This window comes from Cervus elaphus, chromosome 18 (genome assembly GCF_910594005.1).
Source record: "Cervus elaphus chromosome 18, mCerEla1.1, whole genome shotgun sequence".
Classification (NCBI taxonomy): domain Eukaryota; kingdom Metazoa; phylum Chordata; class Mammalia; order Artiodactyla; family Cervidae; genus Cervus; species Cervus elaphus.
Genome location: NC_057832.1, coordinates 74,106,502 through 74,128,273, shown reverse-complemented (window position 1 = coordinate 74,128,273; position 21,772 = coordinate 74,106,502). Strand labels below are relative to the sequence as shown.

The window sequence follows — 21,772 nt, the reverse complement described above, 5'->3', positions numbered from 1 at the left end:
CCTCTGTTCATGGCATTCTTCAGGCAAGAATACTGGAGTGTGCCCTCAGGGGATCTTCCCAACTCAAGGACTGAACCCACATTTCCTGTGTCTCCTGCCACTGCGCTCGATCTTCACCGCTGAGCCACCAGGGAAGCCCAATTAAAACAGTGAAGGTGAAAGTCACTCAGTCGTGTCTGACTCTTTGCGACCCCATGGACTATATACAGTCCATGGAATTCTCAAGGCCAGAATACTGGAGAGGGTAGCCTTTCCCTGCTCCAGGGGATCTTCCCAACCCAGGGATCAAACCCAGGTCTCCACAAGGGAATTAAAACTGTGCTTGTGTATTATTATCCAAAACAGTGATCTTCTAACGTACTACTGCAAACAGGTTGACAACTGAATGAAGACCTTCCCATGGAGTCACTCTTTCCACACCCTCTGTGAGAAAGAGAAGATCACAGTCTAATTTGAGGTTTCCCTAAAAGCAGACTTGGAGACAAAGGTTTGGGTCTCAAGTAGTTTATTTAGAAGGTGATTCCCGGAAGCTCTGGCAAGGGAGTAGGAAGCGAGGTAGTGGAAGGAAGAAAACTGTGGAGAGTGTGTGGGAAATCAGACTGCCTCCTGGCAAGAAAACATGCCAGCCTTGCCCTGTTTATTCTCTCATGGAATAAGCAGTGCCTGTGTGATGCCTGGGCTTGGGTGCTGCTTCAGAAATTCATGTTCAGTGAATGAGAGTGCACCCTCTCTGGTGCTTGCTGGTGACACCAAAGCTCATATTAAACAGCCAGGCCACCCCTGCTGGTGGTGACATCAACATAAGAGGAATTTTCAAGGTTGCACCAGAGATGTGCTTTTCCCAGAAATTTCTCTGTATTTATAGAACACTATTCTGAGGCCCTCAAAAGAATTCTCAGCTGTGGCTCAGTTCTTTGGTCCTCAGTGAGATGAAATTAGAAGCTAAAATATGCAGTGTGGCATTCCCATGTGCATTATTAACATTTACCAGTAATTATCAGTATGAATGTTTCATTATAGATAATACTGTGTGACAACAAGTGGGCTAATTTTAATACCTGTTTGACCTTGACGCACTGTTATCATGAGTCAGGGTCAAATTCGGTGTCCTGTTTTACAAACAAGCTCAGGCCCTCTAAGATGTGCAGAAGACCTCGAAGCAGATGAAGCAACTAAGCTGTGTTGCTCGTTCACACTTACAAAGTTCTTTTTGGTAAATGTCAGAGACACTCAGTAGTAGGAAGTGGTTGATGGTTAAACAGCCTCGACATCAAGTCATACCCAACATGTTATGGGCTGAATTGTGTCCCCCTCCAAACTCACATGTGACTGATGGGTGGGCTTCCCAGGTGGCGCTAGTGGTAAAGAACCCGCCTACCAATGAGGGAGACTCAAGTTCGATCCCTGGGTGGGGAAGATCCCCTGGAGAAGGGATTTTTCCAGTATTCTTGTCTGAAGACTCCCATGGACAGGGGAGCCTGGCGGGCTACAGTCCATACAGTCACAGAGTCGGACATGACTGAAGCAACTTAGCAGGCATGCATGCAAGGTTAAAAAGGTGATTAAGGTGGTCTTAATCCAACATGATGTCTTTATAAGAAGAGGTTAGGACACAGACACAAACATGGGGAGACCAAGTGAAGATACAGGAGGACATGCTCATCTGCAAGCAGAAGAAATCAAGCCTGCCCTCACCTTGACCTTGAATTCTAGCCTCCAGGACTGTGAGAAAGTAAATTTCTATTGTTTAAGTTGCCCAGGCTGTGGTTCTTTGTTATGGCAGCCCCAGGAAACAAGTACACATGGTTTGTGTTAATAGGAAGGGACAGAAACTGCTCACTGGCTCCCTCAGCTCAGGGACGCCCAACCTCTATCCTCTCCGCTCCTCCACCATGCTAGGAGGAAAGGTCATTTAGGGCTAATCTAGTTTCTGAGTCAGCCCTCCCCAGACAGAGGGCTGCATCTTGCATCTTCACTCCGTGCTGTGTAGGCACATCCTTTCCCCCAAGGTTTTGCGCTTTTTTTGGTCAATTTTGTTCTAACTTTTTCTGTTTTGTCTTATTTTGTCTACTATTTAGAAAACGCAAAATTTCTGAATAGCAGGGGCCTTCTGCTTCTAAGACCTTGTTTAAAGACCTTTGCGCCTAATGACATTAAACTGCTGAGTGGACTGCAGGAGTGATGCATTTCAGAATCAATGAGCAGATAACTTCTATTTGTAGAAGCTTATATGGAGAGTGGTATCTAGCCCTTACCCCTTTAGATTGTTTTAGCAATCCATTATAGGACTGTATTTCAACCATCATAAAGCAAATCGCTCTGTTCGAAGGCCACACAGCAGCTGTTGACTCCCTTCTTGGGACCTTGTTGTTACTGATTCTTGCTGGAATAATGGGGCTCAGTTATGGCTGGAGTGGATGGGTAGACCCAGGGTAAGCCCTGCCAGCTCTTAATAGAAAATGGGTTTGTCCCCTTGGACAGAAGATAGATGAAGTGGGATTCATACCATGTAAGAATCTCATAGTCAGTGTTATAAGTTTGAGAAATGCTTTTTTTTTTTTTTAACTTTAGTTACATTTCATTAGTAAATCTTAAAATCTACCGGTAAAAAAAAAAAAAAAATCTACCAGTCAGTAGGCATAAATTACTCTAATGTCTGGGATGTGTTTTTGTTTTTTGCAGATCATTGTGCTAGGCTGTGAGATCCCCCAAATCAGTCGAGTCCTTTGGTCTCTACCGTCAGATAAAACACATGAAAAGATAAGAGCACAAAGTAATTTGTTTCACTGCAGCAAGGACAAAAGAGTGTAGGTTAACCAGAACTGAGTGATAACAGACCATAATCATTAAGAGATTGGGTTAAAATAGCTGCCTTTCTCATCAGAGTGGAAAACAGCGCAGGCGATGCCCAGGCACTCACTCCAGGTACTTCCACACCCCTCAGTTTTGCATCCTGGGAGCCTCCCTTGCTTCACCCTTGTCCTTGCTCCATGACAGAGTGCAATTAAACTTCACTTCCTCATAACCCAGCATTTCAGAAGCTAAATCAAGTTGTTTCTGTTTTAAAAAGAATTGTGACACCATTTTCCCCCATTATTTGAGAAAAACATAAATGAATTTCTTTTTCTTGATTCTTATTTCATCATGTTCTACCTCATTCCACAAAAAGTTGACACAGCCATTGTTCAAAATTCTGCTTTCACTGACGTTTTTTTAAACCCTTCCCACAGTACTTGGGTTCTAAGATTTTTTTTTCTGATTTATGAGGTATCTAATTCATTTGTTAAACAAATCAAAAAGCTCTGTACAGGCATCCACCAATTCAATGATAAAACACACCTTTCAAGTCTCTCATTCCTATTGACCATTGGTGTCATCTGGATCATCCACTAGTCCCTGACCCCCTCCAGCCTATGACTTTGATGACTAGATTGCTTTAATATTATGATTTTCTTTAGAATGTTTCTGTATAAGCACCAGAGTGTGTCTGTGTGTATATTCATGTGACTTGGTTTTTTCTCTTTGTGTGTGGGTCTTTCACTTTTTGCTGTGCTGTGTCTTCACCGTTGCGTGTGCTATTCTCTAGCTGTGGTAAGAGGGGGCTACTCTCTAGTTGCGGTGTGCAGGCTTCTCATTGCCGTAGCTGCTCTTGTTGACTCCAGGCCTTGCAGGCTTCAGTAGTTGCGGCACATGGGCTCAGTAGTTGCGGCTCCCAGGCGCTAGGGCACAGGCTCAGTAGTTGTGGGACACAGGCTCTGTGTTGCTTCCCAGCATGTGGCATCTTCCTGAACCAGGGACTGAACCCATGTCTCCTGTATTAGCAGGAAGATTCTTTACCACTGAGCCACCAGGGGAGGCCGTGACTTGATTTTTTAATAGGCTGTTTTTTTTAAGTGGTTTTAGGTTCACAGAAAATACAGAGAATTCCCTTGTCCTTCCTGCCCCTACAGAAGCTCAGCCTCCTCCTCTTTCAACATAAGATTTTTCATCAAAGTTTAAACTCTGTGTTTGGTTAAAGGTTCCTTGTCTTTAAAACCATCCCTCTGATAATGTTGTTACTCAAAATGAACAGCATAAGCACTAAAGACTAGTGGAATTTTAAAACTGTAATTAAAAATGTGTGTTAGTCACTCAGTCATATCTGACTCTTTGCAACTCCATGGACTATAGCCTGTCCATGGATTTCTCCAAGCAAGAATACTGGAGTGGGTTGCCATTTCCTACTCCAAATTAAAAATAACTTATGTATTAATTTTTTACTGTCTTACATTCATATAATGTAGTCATATTTTCTGCCAGTACAAGTATTATTGGTTCTTAAAATGGAATAAAATGTCCTAGAGATCAGAGAAGTAGCTGGCACATCTACTAAGTGCATCTAAAGGTAGTTCATGTTTGTTGATCCTATTGATACTCTATGCCTGAAAGAGTCTTGTGACTTCCAGATGCTTCATCATCTGAACAGACTTCAGCCTGGAAGAAGAACAGTTGCTATCACTGCTACCAGTAGCCTGGGGGTCTTTAAATAGCCTTTCTCTAAGCAGGACTGGAGCCTCTTCCTTAGGGCGAGGAGTTGACTTCACTGGGATGCTAAGCAGGCAGCAATCCATCAGTGCAAAGGAAGGACAGTAGACAGGGAGATATCTCAGTTCGCAAAAGCAATGGTTGCACTACTCTGATTACATAGAACCTCAATCCACAGGCCTAATTTTAGGAGATGTAAGACCAAAATGCAGTTGAACGAAGTGAACTAAAAATAGCACCCTACTTTATTCTGTTATAATTCACTTCCTCAGATGATGGGCCTGATCCATTTAAGCAGAATTCTTTCCCTGTCATAATTGTCATAAAGATGTTTTGATGATTATTAAGAACAATGAAAGTCTACATTTCCTCTTGATTCATTGCAGCTGTCATGACCTTCTGTCTATTTCCGTTCTCCTCTAGAATTGCTGGCATTCAGTGAAACAGATGCTACAGTATTTTTAAGGGAGGGTTTGAGGTGGCCCCATTTTATTAAAAATATACAAGGAGTGTCATTAATGAGTATATTGTATGAGTCACACTTGGGTGCCCTGGCAGGCCCCTTTTGTGATTCTCATGACAAAAATAGGTGTTTTATTTTAAATTCACACTGCATTTTCAGATTAAATAACAAATTTTATTTTAGTGAATTTGGGGGAGTGTTTATCATACAAGGCATTGTGCTGAACCCCGGCAGGGTTGATTAAGACGTAATTTCTGCCGAAAGGGACTTAGATGGGTAGGACAGATGCACATCAAGATGTGAAACATGGGACTTCCGTGATGGTTCAGTGGCTAAGACTTGGAGCTCCTGATGCAGGGGGCCTGGGTTCAATCCCTGGCCAGGGAACTAGATCCCACATGCCATAACTAAGAGTTCACATGTTGCAACTAAGACCCAGCACAGCCAAATGAATAAATATTTTTTTAAATGATATGAAACATATGATCTCAGCAACTGGCATCAGAATTTTTCTTAAGGAGAGACCTGTCTTTGGAGACATATCTTTATAGTCTATAAAGAGGTGGGATGGGGTGTGGAACTTGAGGGCAGGAATGAAGCTGAATAAGAATGACTAGAGTGACTAAACAGCACCACACGAAACAAGGAGAAGAATTTGCTTTGTTCTAAGAGGCTGAGCAGAGCGAAGATACAGTTAAGAAGACAGTGAGAGAGAGGAACCAGAACACTGATTTGAGTGGGGGATTCTGAGCCAGTGAATCCTCCTGTATTGGAATGATGAGCGACCATATGAGGCCCAGGGGTGTCCAGTGCTCAATGCAGAGTTGCTGCCTGGAATCTGGAAGCAAGCATGCCCATGAGGCATACATGGCCTTGAAACTGTAGAACTCTTTGGGAGGCTTTGAGAGTCCCAAGGGCTTCAAGAATGGCTCTGAGCCAGTCTCCTCTAGATCTCCAGGGCTCAGGGAACCTCAGCCAATATTTGCATATCTGGGTTAAACTTCTAAAATGTATGGCTATTATACAGTAGGTAAATGCAAGAATTAGTTCTGACTTGGTTTAATTTAGGCGTCTCTGGAAGCAGCTATGCCTTGAAAGATAGATGAAAGTGATTTTTTTAAAAGAAAGCCTTCCCTTTTAATTAATTTATTCATTTTATATATTTTTTGGCTGTGCTGGGTCTTTGTTGCTTTGCATGGGCTTTTTCTAGTTGTGATGAGTGGGGGTTACTCTTCGTTGTGGTGATCAGCCCTCTGATTGCAGTGGCTTCTCTTGTTACAGAGCACAGGCTCTAGGCACTCAGGCTTCAGTAGTTGTGATGCATGGGCTTAGCTACTCCGTGGCATGTGGAATCTTCCTGGACCAGGGATCAAACCATCCCCTGCATTGACAGGCAGATTCTTATCTACTGCAGCACCATCTTGGGAAGTCCCAAGATGAATGTGATTTTGACTGACAGAGTTGGAAGAAAGGGACATATCATCCAGAGGGAGTGCACAAGTCTTGAACTTGAGATACCAAGTACGTGACCAATACAGGGGACGGAGAACTGGGCCAGGTGGGTGGGATGTAGAATGTGTGGGGTAGAAGGTTGAAGCATGGACTGTACTCAGTGCTCATAATCTTTATTTCGGAGTCAATAAGGGAGGCCATGTGCTGAAAACCCTGCATTTTCCCCTGCAACCAGCAGGAAGGTACGAAAGGAGAATAGGGGGCCTACACTGGGAAAGAAAGAGGTGGACCAGCAGGGTTGGCCCACACAGGCTTCTGTGTTACCTGAAGAGGGAGTTTCAGGTACAGGCTCTTTGCAGCGGAGGGTATCAGCCTCACAGCGTAGAGTTACCCTAAGCAGTTTCCATTTTAAGTGCTCTCCGCCCTCCCCCTGCCAAGACGGCTGCTGGATCACGTTTAATGCAGTAATCAGACTGTTCTCAGGCTCCATCATTCGGCCTTGGCTGTCCTTTCTGGCCGTGGCAAAGGCCTAGCACTTAGCTCCTTGGGCCCCAGCCCCTCCCTTTTCTCTCCCTCCTCCCTTCCTTTTCTTTCTGATGCCCTTCCCTGCCCCTTGCTTTCTACTCTGGCTGTCACACTCTGTTTGACGCAACATCTGTTGTGGTCCCCAGCCAGAAGGCAGGGGGCCCACTGCCCCCACCCAGCTGCAGGCATTCCATGTGTCTCCTGGGTGTTCACCCTTCACAATTTTCCTGAGTGATGTCATTACTAAGATGCAGCATGGTGGATGAGAGACCCTGACTTGCCTGGGCTCACCTCTCAGCTCTCCTCTTACTAGTGGCAGATAGCCTGCTTCCTCTCCGGGCCTCATCTGTAAACTGGATATAATACTCATAACTAGTACCTCCATTATGGGATTGTCCAAATGCCCTGTAAATGAATTAATATACGTACAGTACTTGGAGGACTTCCCTAGTAGCTCAGCTGGTAAAGAATCTACGTGCAATGCAGGAGAGACCCGGGTTCAATTTCTGGGTTGGGAAGATCCCCTGGAGAAGAGATAGGCTACCCACTCCAGTATTCTTGGGTTTCCCTGGTGGCTCAGACAGTAAAGAATCTACCTGCAATGTGGGAGACTTGAGTTTGATCCCTGGGTTGGGAAAAATCCCCTGGAGGAGGGCATGGCAGCCCACTCCAGTATTCTTGCCTGGAGTATCCCATGAACGAGGAGCCTGGCAGGCTACAGTCCATGGGGTCTCAAAGAGTCGGACACGACTGAGTGACTAAGCACAGCACAGTACCTGGAACGGTGCCCAGCACACATATGCCTTCCCATTTTCTTTGAGTTATTGCTGTTGCTGTCACCTTTTGCATGCTGCAGTTTCCTTACCCAGACTGCAAAGTCACTTCTGTGTGCATAGTAAAGGGTAGGAACTGGATCTCATTGGAAACTGATTATTTCAAATGAAAGAGAGGAAGGAGTCACAGGTTTAAAGCTTTGAGGAATGGGAGAAAACCTTTAACAGAGACTGAAGTGCTGGGAGGGATGAGCTGGAATTGCCCACAATAGTGTTATTTCTTTGGCTACCTGATATGAAGAACCGACTCATTGGAAAAGACCCTGATGCTGGGAAAGACTGAAGGCAGGAGGAGAAGGGGATGACACAGGATGAGATGGTTGGATGGCATCACCGACCCAGTGGACATGAGTTTGAGCAAATTCCAGGAGATAGGGAATGACAGGAAAGCCTGGTGTGCTGCAGTCCATGGGTTTGCAAAGAATCAAATGCAACCGAGTGACTGAACAACAACATCATTATCTCACTAGCTTGCAAATTAATCTGCTGGGATGGGAACATGTTTCTTTTTGGTAATAATTTTTGACTAAAGTAAATAGAAGACATGAAACCTCAACCAGTTTTTGAGACATTGTTCCAACTAGGTATTATGTATTTCTTAGCAATTCCTAGTGTCAGGCCCTAGACAACCAATGCTGGGCTCTTTTTTGAGTTTACAAGGTTGTTCTTCCACCATAGGTTTTAAAATCAGGCTTTCTCATAATTTAAATTTTAGTCTTAAAAGCCAGGGAATATCGGCATCATCAAATAAGAGAGAATGGTGCTGAATGAATCCCCATTTCTTGGGACAAAGTGACCAAAGGATAAAGGTATGAAACCTTTATCCTTAACCTCAAAGGCATAACTCATAACCTCAAAGGCAGTGACTTCTCTTACCATACCTGCATGTCTTGTTGGAGCAGACAAATGTCAAAAACCCAGGGGCTTACTATGGAAAACAGTGTGGAGATTTCTTAAAAAACTGGAAATAGAACTGCCATATGACCCAGCAATACCACTTCTGGGCATACACACTGAGGAAACCAGATCTGAAAGAGACACGTGCACCCCAATGTTCATCACAGCACTGTTTATAATAGCCAGGCCATGGAAGCAACCTAGATGCCCATCAGCAGACAAATGGATAAGGAAGCTGTGGTACATATATACCATGGAATATTACTCAGCCATTAAAAAGAATTCATTTGAATCAGTTCTAATGAGATGGATGAAACTGGAGCCCATTATACAGAGTGAAGTAAGCCAGAAAGATAAAGAACATTACAGCATACTAACACATATATATGGAATTTAGAAAGATGGTAACGATAACCCTATATGCAAAACAGAAAAAGAGACACAGAAGTACAGAACAGACTTTTGAACTCTGTGGGAGAAGGTGAGGGTGGGATGTTTCGAAAGAACAGCATGTATATTATCTATGGTGAAACAGATCACCAGCCCAGGTGGGATGCATGAGACAAGTGCTCGAGCCTGGTGCACTGGGAAGACCCAGAGGAATCGGGTGGAGAGGGAGGTGGGAGGGGGGATCGGGATGGGGAATACGTGTAATTCCATGGCTAATTCATGTCAATGTATGACAAAACCCACTGAAATGTTGTGAAGTAATTAGCCTCCAACTAATAAAAAAAAAAAAACAAAAACCCAGGGGCTTGAAGTTTATACAGAGTTCATTTCAATAGAATACTGATAATTTGCTCTCAGTTTTTTTTTTTTTAATTGGATATGCTGGTACTAAAAGAGGAACACTTATTTTCTGCATGCTAAGAGTTTCCACTCAAAAATAAGAGGAAAAACAATGCATAATATAAAAGCTATAATATTTGGCAAGAATTACAAATGATGTGCTTTGGAGGGGGTGTGGATCTTATAAGGAAAAGACTAGCTGAAGAGGTTTTGAATAAAAGATCTTATAAAGGAAACAGCTTTTGATGTGGGGCCAATTGGGCTTCCCTGTGGCTCAGACAGTAAATAATCTGCCTGCAGTGCAGGAGACGAGGGTTCCATCCCTGGGTCAGGAAGATCCCCCGGAGAAGGGCATGGCTACCACTCCAATATTCTTGCCTGGAGAATGCCATGGACAGAGGAGCATGGTGAGCTACAGTTCATGGGTCACAATGAGTCAGACAGGACTCAGTGACTAAGACTTTCACTTTTCACTTAAGGGAGAAGTAAAAGTTGGGGCAGGCACAGAGTGCTGGGACAATGGGAGCATTCCCATAAGAGGCAGAAGCTTGAACACAGGCTTGGAAGTATAGTTCGTAGATAGGGAGGGATTGCCATACAGTGGAACTGCTTTATAACACCAGTGTGGGGAGGAAAATGTTGGCATTTGCAGGTAAACTCAGCATACAAAATGCAGTCAAGCCCAGTGGGTGATATTAATGAGGACTTTGACTTTTTTTACTCCAAGGGAAATGGGAAACCCTTGCAGGTTTTGAGCAGAGTCACCTGACCTGGCAGGAGCACTGCTAAGGGTAAGCATGTTGTTCTAGGAACAAAACAGAGCTCTTTATCTGGCCTTCCAGGATCAGGAGGCTTCCTGGAAAATAGCCAAGAGACAAGTGTGAAAAGAGCAGAGAGATTAGCTCAAGCTAAGGTCCAGAGGTGAGCTCCAGCATGGAAGGAAAGGTTGGGGCTGGTCACTTGGTTGGGCCTTGTGCAATGTGAAGGGATTTGAACTTGATCCTGAGGACAGTGGGGAGCCAGCAAAAGTTTTTATGGACATGGTAAATAACATGTCCCTTATACAGACCACTCAGGTGGCTGTGTAGAGGAGGGCAAGGCAGGAGGCAGGAAGACCAGCTGAGGGAATCTGGAAGTGCCTGCATTAATACTGGTGGTCTGCATTAAGTCAGCATCGATGGAGAAAAGGAGCCAGTTTCTAGAGTCATCACCAAGGAGAAGTCACCAGGAGCTTGTGATGCAGTGGCTTTTGAGAATGAGGAAGAGAGAAGGGTCTGAGATGGCCTCCAGGTCCTTGGGCATGGAGATAGCTGCCAGCATATGGTGACCAAATTGATGCCCCTGGATGAGATGACTTTGACAAATGGAATTTCTTGGGGACGTAGAGAATAGGCCCAGACTCCCCTATCACCTATAGCCACAATGAATGGGTCCAAACTCTGCTGCACCTCCTGATAAGGATGTGATGCTGTGGGAAGCAGCTCTGTACTCCAGGTAACAGTCCTGGGTCTGCAGACAGTTGTTTAAGAAACGAAGCTTATAAAAAAGGAGGGTAGCCAGAGGGATGGGATGGAGAGGGAGGCGGAAGCGGGGATCGGGATGGGGAACACATGTAAATCCATGGCTGATTCATGTCAATGTATGGCAAAAACCACTACAATATTGTAAAGTAATTAGCCTCCAACTAATAAAAATAAATGGAAAATAAATAAAAAAGGAGGGTAGGAAGTCCATTTTTAATTGTATACAGTATTTGAACTTCTGAAAATAAGAAAGCTGTTAGATCTCAAAATGCCTCATTATGTAACAGCCTGCCTTGTGCACATTCGGGGTGCAGGGAACATTGTGTCAGGCCTGACAGGGGAGAGTTCACGTTCTCTGAAATTATTTCCTGTGTCTCTGTTGGATCCCAGGCTCTCTCTTCTACATAAAGACGGTAGCAGCAGGAGGAAACGAATGCCAGTTCTGGCTGTTCTTGGAATTCAGATTTAGTAAAAAAATGCAAGTACGCAGGCTACTGATCCCTGTGGCAGGGGGTGGCTGAGAGCTGGGGAGAAACAAGCTGTGTACTGGAAGGCTGAGTGCTAATTTGAGTTTAACAGCCCCACTGGAGAAGTCACCTATAGGAGACTGCAAGGCTGGAATCGTACTGCATTGATTGGGTTAAGATCATCTTTGAGACAAACAACCTGCTCGATTTTGATTAGTGTTTCTGACAGAAACCGATATCAATCAAACAGATGTAGTAATGACATAGGGCAGCAGGGTCACAAGTAGCAGGTCAACATGCATTTCATTCCATTTGGGCTGGACCGCCATCCTCCTCTCTCAAACTATACTGAACCCTGATCAACTCATTTGCTGGAATGACAAATGATATGCAAAAGCTCTTATAATTTATCAAGACAGGAGGACAGACACCTCATTGTCCTTAGCCCACTTAGTGCTGTTCTAATCTTCCTGGATTACTTCAGTTTTTCAGCCTGTATTTGGAAGGGCCATGGTCTAATTTGCATTACTCTTCTACCACTTTGCATCTTTTTAGGACCTGGGCTATTCCATGGGAAGCTTGCTTTAGAAAAACTGAGTCGACAAAAGCTTTGTGTGGAACTCACAAATTGTCACACTCAATAACAATGTTAAGAAATAACGGAGCAAACATTGAAATGATAGTTCAGTTCCTTGTTTTGTATGTAGTGGGGGCAGGCAAGCCTGTTGGGTGGATATATTTGCCAAAGAAAAAGTTTTCAGGAGTGACTCTGTCACTCAATTTTTTTAGTGAAGTTGCCAATAAGCAGGATTTACATAGAGTAAAAGACCCAGTGAATATATGAAAATCTTCCCTTTCCTATTTCTGTATCCAGTAACCACTTTTATTTCTGTATCCTGTAACCACAGTAACCAGACCTCTTAGGCTTGATTTTTAAGAAAGCAAATTATAAATGAACTGTTAATAAATATTGAAGGTGGAGTAGAAACACCCGCCACGGCAAAATATGGTCTTCAATGTGCAGATGAATATGTCCTTAGATGCCCTTTTGTATAAAACCAATTGACCTGCGGTCCCCTTAGCTATGAAGTTATTCGCTCTTTCCTACCTCACAAAAGACTGAGGATAACTTTACTAATACCAGGTGAGGGAGCGCCCTCTAGTGGAAGATCATCAGGGCAGACAGTCAGTTCAGTTCCTTTCAGTCTCTCAGTCACGTCTTTGCAACCCCATGGACTGCAGCACGCCAGGCTTCCCTGTCCATCACCAACTCCCGGAGATTGCTCAAACTCATGTCCATTGAGTCAGTGATGCCATCCAACCATCTCATCCTCTGTTGTCCCCTTCTCCCGCCTTCAATCTTTCCCAGCATCAGGGTCTTTTCCAGTGAGTCAGTTCTTCGCATCAGGTTGCCAAAGTATTGGAGTTTCAGCTTCAGCGTCAGTCCTTCCAATGAATATCCAGGGCTGATTTCCTTTAGGATGGACTGATTGGATCTCCTTGCAGTCCAGGGGACTCTCAAGAGTCTTCTCCAACACCACAGTTCAAAAGCATCAATTCTTTGGTGCTCAGCTTTTTTTACAGTCCAACTCTTACATCCATACATGACTACTGGAAAAAACATAGCTTTGACTACATGGATCTTTGTTGGCAGACAGTGGCACAGGGAAAAAAGGCAGCAAAGAAGAATGTGGGGCTTCGCAGGTGGCACTAGTGGTCAAGAATTCACCTGCCAATGCAGGAGACCCAGGAGACGTGAGTTGGATCCCCAGATCAGGAAGATCCCCTGGAGGAGGAAATGGCAACCCACTCCAGTATTCTTGCCTGGAGAATCCCATGGGCAGAGGATCCTGTGGGCTACAGTCCATGGAGTCACAGAGTCGGACACGACTGAGCACATACACACACAGAAGGATGTTGAAACATGATGGGACCTGCCATGCCCTCCAACTGATTTGGAAGATGTTTATCAACAAGTCTATCATGTGGAGTTAACAAGAATGTACTGAGGCTTGTGCTCAGTAGAAACACAATTTCACATCATTATTCCAGGGCTTCCCTGGTGGCCAGCTCAGTGGTGGGGAATCCACCTGCCAATGCAGGAAACACAGGTTCAATCCCTGATCCAGGAAGATCCCACATGCCCGTAGATCAACTGTGCCACAACTATTGAACTTGTGCTCTAGAGCCCAGGAGCCACAACTACTGAGCTCACGTGCTGCAGCTACTGAAGCCCACCAGCCCTAGAGCCCCTACTCTTTAACAAGGGAAGCCACTGCAATGAGAAGCCTGCACACCACAACTAGAGAGTAGCCCCCACTCTCTGCAACTAGAGGAAAGCCTGAGAAGCAATTAAGACCTAGTACAATCCCCCCCAAAATCATATTCCAGGGATGTACCATGTTCTTCATGGCACTCACCTTTAAAGCTTAGGATGGGTAAGGTCAAGGAATGGGGGGTGCATTTGGGTAATCAATTTTAAAATGGCATTTAAAGATGGTAAGATGAACACCCAAATCCCCACTCAGGAATTGTTAGAGATATGGTTCCAGTTGCTTCTTTTAACAGAAGAATACAATTCATTGTGTTGTTTATCTCATAACTAGGAAGAAATTACAAAATACTTTCACCCCCTAATCCTGCAACTGTAATGCTAGATTTTTTAAAAAAATGTTCATACTTCTCTTGGCTAGGGTCATGATATTTCTGTTTGCCTTTTATTCCTGTTACTAATTGTTTCTAAATACAAGAGTAAACTTTACAAATCTTAAAATTTTGAAGTTTAAAATGACTTATGGGCTAATGGTTTATAGAGAAAGGGTTTAAAGATCATCTCGTGTGGGAAATATCCTGCTGTACATGTGCATTTGTACATATATTCATAAAAAATGTATATCGTTAGGATTGGGACCTCTGGCTCATAGCTCAGTTGTTGACCATCATCAGTGAGCCCTTCTCAAGAGGTCAAAAGCGTGTTTCCAGGCAACAAGAAACTGACTTTGAAGCTTGTGTCCTTCAAAGCCTGTGTAAGATGCATCACCTGGGCCATGGAGTCAGCTGGTGAAAATGTGGACTCAGCACCTTTTAACTAAAACCACAATTGCCTTCATTTCCAGTCTGTGACACTGGAGAGTCTCTGGTGGTTCTTTTTGGCAAATGGCCATGTGGAGAAAACGGCTATTGTAAGAGCTCGTATAAGTTCTGTCTGTCCTTCAAGGACCATCTAAGGTCTCCTGTCTTCCTCAAAGCCTGCTGAGCCTGATAAATATACCCTTTCTGAACTCTTGGAGTCTTCCTCTCTGTGCAACTCACGTGGACACTCAGTCATATGCTGTGCATGAGTGTACTGTCTCCCTGGTACCTGCTTATGCCCTTGAGAGCAAGAGCAGTGTGTTATGCATCCTGGGTTTAGTTCATTCATACTCATTCATTCATTCATCCAGTAAACAGTTTTTGAGCCTATCTAGGGCCAAGTTTTACTCTCTGGAGAGGTATTAGTGAACAAAATGGACAAGATCTCTTTCCTAAGAGTGTCTTGTGGGGGTGGTGAATCTGCAGCTCATAACCACAATTGGAAATTTTCCACAAGGAATGGTAAGTATAAATGCATACACTGTGGCAAACTTGCAGGGGATAAAAGGAATATGGTGCCCTATGAGAGAACCCTGGGTAGCCTTATTTAGGTTAGGGGCCAGAAAAGACCTCCAAAGTGATGTTTAAGCTGAAAACCAAAGACATGGTATTCCCATACAACAGGTGCTAGAAAGTATTTCTCACCTTGAGAAATGTTTAGCCAGATCTTAGGTCATGTAATATAAACCTTCTAATTGTAGAGGGTCCTCCTGGCTACGTCTTCTAGTGTGACCCACCCTCCCTTATTTGCCACCAACCTCTGTATGTTCTTTCTGCTGCTCCCTGGTTCTGACAGCCCATGGAGACCCCACTGTATCAGCACAAGCTCTAGTGGAAGTGAAACAGAGGACCTCAGTGTTACTGGCAGAGGTTATTCTCGTGAACATGTTTACAAAGCATTTTTGTAGTCCAGAGAATACTTGCCCTAACTACAGCACCATGCCCTTGATCTCTGTAGTGCTTCAAAATAAGAAGCACGTGGCCTTTGGAATTCAGCAGATCTGGGTTAGGACCTAGCCCTGTGACCGGGAAGAGATTTCATAGTCCTTTCTCACCTGTAAGATGAGGGTAAACTCACTTGAAACTCACAGGGTTTTGTGAGAATTAAAGTAACACACTCAGACACGGAGAAGAAAGCAGTCACTGAACTTTCATTGCCGTCTCCTGCACTTCTTTCTGAATTTGGTCCAGGAGGGGACCTGGGGACACCGGGCAGGGCAGTTATTCAGAACCTGAGAGCCAGAGTCAGAAACACACAGCCAGAAGCCCAGATAAGTGGATGGGGCTCACCTATGAGGAGGAAAAGGGGCCATGAATTAGGGCTCTTTAAGATTATGGGAGTTTCAGCTCACGAAAGAATCTGTTCTGGGTCCCCAGGGAGAAGGATGTGAGCAGGGCAGGAGGTAAGCCTCCCGCAAGACCTGTGACCCCTAGATGACTGCACTGGTGAGAGTGATGCAGGGGAGAGCAAACAGGGAGGGCAGAAAAGTATGGGAGGGGAAACTCACCTCAGACAGGACATATGGCTTACCTGCAAATGTTATATGTAATTATAATCAAATCCCTCGTATTCCCTTACAGGTAAGTGCAGATGCTTCCAGCTTGAGAAAGGCAGATCCCAAAGGTCGGAGTGCACTGTTGGCTGATATCCAGCAAGGAACTCGCCTCCGAAAAGTCACGCAGATCAATGACCGCAGTGCCCCGCAGATTGAGGGTAAGTGAGCATCCGGCCTGCTAAGAGCCGAGGGCAGGCCATGTGAGGCTCAGCCAGACACTCCTGGCTTGCTCAGGACAGGGCCACAAGTGCTAATCAGGACACACATCTGGCCATCTCAGACCTGCTCAGTGTACAGTCTACATGGGTGAGAGAATCAGAGCTACCTTTCCTGGTCTGCGGATGATGTTTAGCATATCTACCATCAACTTTCAAATGCTTTAAAAAGAAACTTCATGGTAAAGTAATTATTTTAATTGTTTTAAAATACACACAATATAAAACTCACCATTTTGACCATTTTTAAAGTGTCCAATTCAGTGGCATTTATATATTTCATTGTTGTTGCAACCATCACCCTGTCTAGTTCGAGACCATTTCCATCACACCAATAGGAAACCTATACCCATTAGCTGGTGGAGGTGATTGAATTCCAGTTGAGCTATTTCAAATCCTAAAAGATGATGCTGTTAAAGTGCTGCACTCAATATGGCAGCAAATTTGGAAAACTCAGCAGTGGCCACAGGAATGGAAAAGGTCAGCTTTCATTCCAATCCCAAAGAAAGGCAATGCCAAAGAATGTTCAAACTACTGCACAATTGCACTCTCACATGCTGGCAAAGTAATGCTGAAAATTCTCCAAGCGAGGCTTCAGCAATAGGTGAACCAAGAACTTGCAGGTGTTCAAGCTGGATTTAGAAAAGGCAGAGGAACCAGAGATCAAATTGCCTACATCTGTTGGATCACAGAAAAAGCAACAGAATTCCAGAAAAACATCTACTTCTGCTTTATCAACTATGCCAAAGCCTTTGACTGTGACTAGATCACAACAAACTGTGGAAAATTCTTAAAGAGATGGGAATTCCAGACCACCTTACCAGCCTCCTGAGAAATCTGTGTGCAGGTTAAGAAACAACACTTAGAACCAGACATGGAACAATGGACTGGTTCCAAATTGGGAAAGGAGTACATCAAAGCTGTATATTGTCACCCTGCTTATTTAACTTCGATGCAGAGTGTATCATGTGAAATGCTGGGCTGGATGAAGCACAAACTAGAATCAAGATTGCCAGGAGGAATATCAATAACCTCAGATAGGCAGATGCTGCTGCTGTTGCTAAGTTGCTTCAGTCGTGTCCGACTCTGTGCGACCCCATAGACAGCAGCCCACCAGGCTCCCCCGTCCCTGGGATTCACCAGGCAAGAACACTGGAGTGGGTTGCCACTTCCTTCTCCAATGCATGAAAGTGAAAAGTGAAAGTGAAGTTGCTCAGTCATGTCGGACTCTTAGCGACCCCATGGACTGCAGCCTACCAGGCTCCTCCGTCCATGGAATTTTCCAGGCAAAAGTACTGGAGTGGGGTGCCATTGCCTTCTCCAATATGCAGATGACACCACCCTTATGGCAGAAAGTGAAGAGGAACTAAAGAGCCTCTTAATGAAAATGAAAGAGGAGAGTGAAAAAGCTGGCTTAAAACCTAACATTCAAAAAACGAAGATCATGGCACCCAGTCCCATCACTTCATGGCAAATAGATGGGGAAACAATGGAAACAGTGAGAGACTATTTTCTTGGGCTCCAAAATCACTGCAGATGGTGACTGCAGCCATGAAATTAAAAGATGCTTGGTCCTTGGAAAAAACACTATGACCATCCTAGACAGCATATTAAAAAGCAGAGACATTACTTTGCCAGCAAAGGTCGATATAGTCAAAGCTATGGTTTCTCCAGTAGTCATGTATGGATGTGAGAGTTGGACCATAAAGAAGTCTGAGCACTGAAGAATTGACGCTTTTGAACTGTGGTGTTGGAGAAGACTCTTGAGAGTCTCTTGGACTGCACGGAGATCAAACCAGTCAATCCTAAAGGAAATGAACACTGAATATTCATTGGAAGGACTGATGCTGAAGCTGAAACTCCAATACTTCAGTCACCTGATGTGAAGAACTGACTCACTGGAAAAGACCCTGATGCTGGGAAAGATTGAAGGCAGGAGGAGAAGGGGACGACAGAGGATGAGATGGTTGGATGGCATCACTGACTCAATGGACATGAATTTGAGCAAGCTCCAGGAGTTGGTGATGGACAGGGAGGTCTGGCGTGCTATAGTCCATGGAGTCACAAAGAGTCAGACATGACTGCGCGACTGAACTGAACTGAACTGAAGATTTGATCGTATGGATGTTCCACAATGTATTTATCCATTGTGAAGTAACATTTAAAGATCACTTATGCTGTGTCAACATAATCCTCAAATTGAATGAGCAAAAACTTCAAGTCTCAACCCTAACAAATGCAAAAATTTTATTTTCCATAAGGAAAAATATTTCTGCCGAATTCTCTCCCAGGATCACATGACTGTAAGTTTCTATGTCTTCTAGAGTATGATGGAGTAAAAGGAGCCTTGTTCCTGCCATCAGATGACCCATGTTGAGTTCTGATTCTGCCACTCTGCACATCAGGGAACCTCTCTGAGACTCAGTTTGCTCATCTGCAAAATGGGGGGAGATAATAATGCCTGCTCTTTTTTGGTCAAGATTGTTGAAGGCTGAAATAATCTATACAGTGAAAGAAAGTGAACATGAAAGTCACTCAGTTATGTCCAACTCTTTGTGACCCCATGGACTATATAGTCCATGGAATTCTCTAGGCCTGAATACTGGAGTGGGTAGCCTTTCCCTTCTCAAGGGGATCTTTCCAACCCAGGGATCGAACCCAGGTCTTCCACATTGCAGGCAGATTCTTTACCAGCTGAGCCACAAGGGAAGCCCAGTATATACAAAGTATGGCACAAACCAGTACAATATTGTAAAGTAATTAGCTGCCAATTAAAATATAAAAAAAAGAAAACAAAAGTAAAAAAAAGAAATATATTTAAATATAAGGTATTATTATGGCTCCATGTATTTTGCAATGATACATGATGGTAATTCTCAAAGATAGTCCTAAAATATAATTGTATCTAATATCTATAATTATATATGTTAATGTGCATGAATAGGCAAATTATTTTAAGAAACATTTTCAGCATTGGTTACAATAAAAATTAGTTCTGGCTCGACCCACCATCTAATTAGTTAAGCCTGACTCAGTGGACATGAATTTGAGCAAACTCTGGGAGCCATTGGAGGACAGAGGAGCCAGGCATGCTGCAGTCCATGGGATCACAAAGAATTGGACATGACTTAGTGACTGAACAACAACAAACAAGTTAACAGATCAATTCATTTTATTGGGACACTCATTTCTTTATCATTCTAGTGAAGAAGTAATGTTTAATGTTAATACTAGGAATAATCTGGCCACATTCCTCCACCAGTAGGCACTGTGCCCTGATTTCTCTGTGCATATTAGCTTCAGGCTGTGAACATTGTCTGCCAAAAATTCTTGTAAGCTCAATGTCTTCTCATTTTATGTAGTTGCTAATCACACACATCTGGAAGGCTGGAATTAGTGACATCTCTCACAAGCTCACGAGCTTTCTTTTCCATAGGGGGAAAAAAAAAAAAAAGTGGTGCAGGGAAGAGCACTAGGCCCAGGGAGTGGGAGCTGGGGAGACAGACAATGAAAACACCAAAGAAGAAATCACTGCAGACCTTTACTTCCTGCTTGCAAATCCTGGACCAGGCTCTGTGGACCAGAAGTTAAAATTATTGCCTAAATTAAATCTTTGGGTTTTCTTCGTCTAGTCCTCCCACAACAGTCAAGTGAAAATGGGGTCAGCTCTTTACCTACAGTGTTTGGGTTTTCTAATTTAAAAGATGACATCTACTAAATGGTCTTCCCAGGTGGCTCAGTGGTAAAGAATCTGCCTGCCAGTGCCAGAGACGCAGGTTCAGTCCCTGGGTTGGGAAGATCGCCTGGAAGAGGAAATGGCGACCCACTCCAATATTCTTGCCTGAAAAAAGCCCATGGCAGAGGAGCCTGGCGGGCTACAGTTCATGGGATTACAAAGAGTTCACAGACTGAGCGTGCACACACATGTCTAATAAATGGCAGTGTAGAGATGCCTCTATTTTGATCCTTTTTCAGAGTGGTTACTACTGATGGCTCTTTGGTAGCCTGGAGAGGGTGGCAGACAGGCCGGGGCACAAGGCAGGGGTCCTTGAGAAAGAGGTTGAGTAGGAGAAGGGTAACACTGGTGGGGGGAGGAGGGAAGGCTGCCAAGGGCAGTGTTAGACCATGGCCAGGGTGAGAGCTGGCCGCTCAGCTCTGCTCACAGGTCCACATCTACTTGCCTCTTCTCTCTACAGGTTCTAAAGGAACCAACAAAGAGGGAGGAGGTCCTGCAAATTCTCGAGGTGGGAGCACACCTCCAGCCCTGGGAGATCTGTTTGCTGGTGGCTTTCCAGTTTTACGACCGGCAGGCCAGAGGGATGCAGCAGGTAAGGAAGAGTTCAAATTGGCTACCTTTGACTCTTATCTCCTTGCCTTGCAGAACCAACAGGGCAGTCCTCACCTGCCCATAAGTGCCATGTTTAGAGTGAATAGTCATGTGGTAGGAGATCACCTCTTTGGAAGCATAAATACTGGAAGTTTTCAAAACACAGACTTGTTTCTAAGGGATCTTTGACATCCTCATCCTCTTTAAATCATCCCATTGTAATCACTGAAGAAGGAGTTGCCATAGTGTGGAGTGTTTAGCAATGGTGTGATCGTGGCCCACACTGCAAAGTATGGATGTAAATCACAGTAGAAGGTCTTCGTGACATCACTGTGGACTCACTGGCAGTGGTGAGTTGTGATGGGTCTCTAGCATCATGTCTGTTAGGTGTTGCTATGTAACAAACCCTAAACATCACTGGCTTGTATAGAATGTGTAATGAGACTTCCATGCAATACGAGGTCTCCTGGAAACATACACAAATGGAAGGAGGAAGACATATTTCATCTTTTGATAAACATCCAGGCTCAAAAGCTAATTCCTTTCATGTCAACAAAGCCCCCTTGATGCTCTCGAACTGGCCTTTCCCTACCACTTCATGGTCTGCTCTTGTGTTTCTAGTTGGATTTCTAGGGCTTGCATTCATGTGATGAAGGAAAACCTTCCCTTGGTGCTCACTCTCGGAGCCCTCTCTGCTGCCTGGTTTCCTCGCCAGAGCTGACTCTGACTCCTGTGGGTCTCCCCTTGAAATCACGCTGCTCAGCTCTCTGCTTCATCCCAGAATGGGCACGCACATAAGCTGGACAAGGATTTGTGCTATCCTTGCTTCTGCTGCTCACATGATGATAAAAACGGGTTTGCCCATCTCTCATTAGGTTGGCCATTTAGTAAGTAGAAGCTCATGTACTTTAACAGACCCACATTAAGGGTTTTGGAATCTCAGATACATGGTGCTCTCAGACACTTAAAAACTTAAGATTAGTTATTCAGGGATTGATTCTGCTACTCAAACTTGTTACCTCTTTAAAGTCATCTGGCCGGTGGGTACAGAGGGAGGCCTTGCCTTGTC

At 44.2% G+C, this 21,772-nt stretch overlaps 1 protein-coding gene across 1 annotated transcript in view; it reads left to right on the top strand.

Moving 5' to 3' along the window:
* The window catches only part of WIPF3 (WAS/WASL interacting protein family member 3), a 78,706-nt gene that overhangs the window by 36,333 nt on the left and 20,601 nt on the right, over positions 1 to 21,772 (top strand). Inside the window, exons 3-4 of the mRNA XM_043871641.1 lie at positions 16,187 to 16,319; positions 20,573 to 20,704. Of these exons, the coding sequence (XP_043727576.1) occupies positions 16,187 to 16,319; positions 20,573 to 20,704 (265 nt within the window). The remainder of the gene's footprint in view (positions 1 to 16,186; positions 16,320 to 20,572; positions 20,705 to 21,772) is intronic.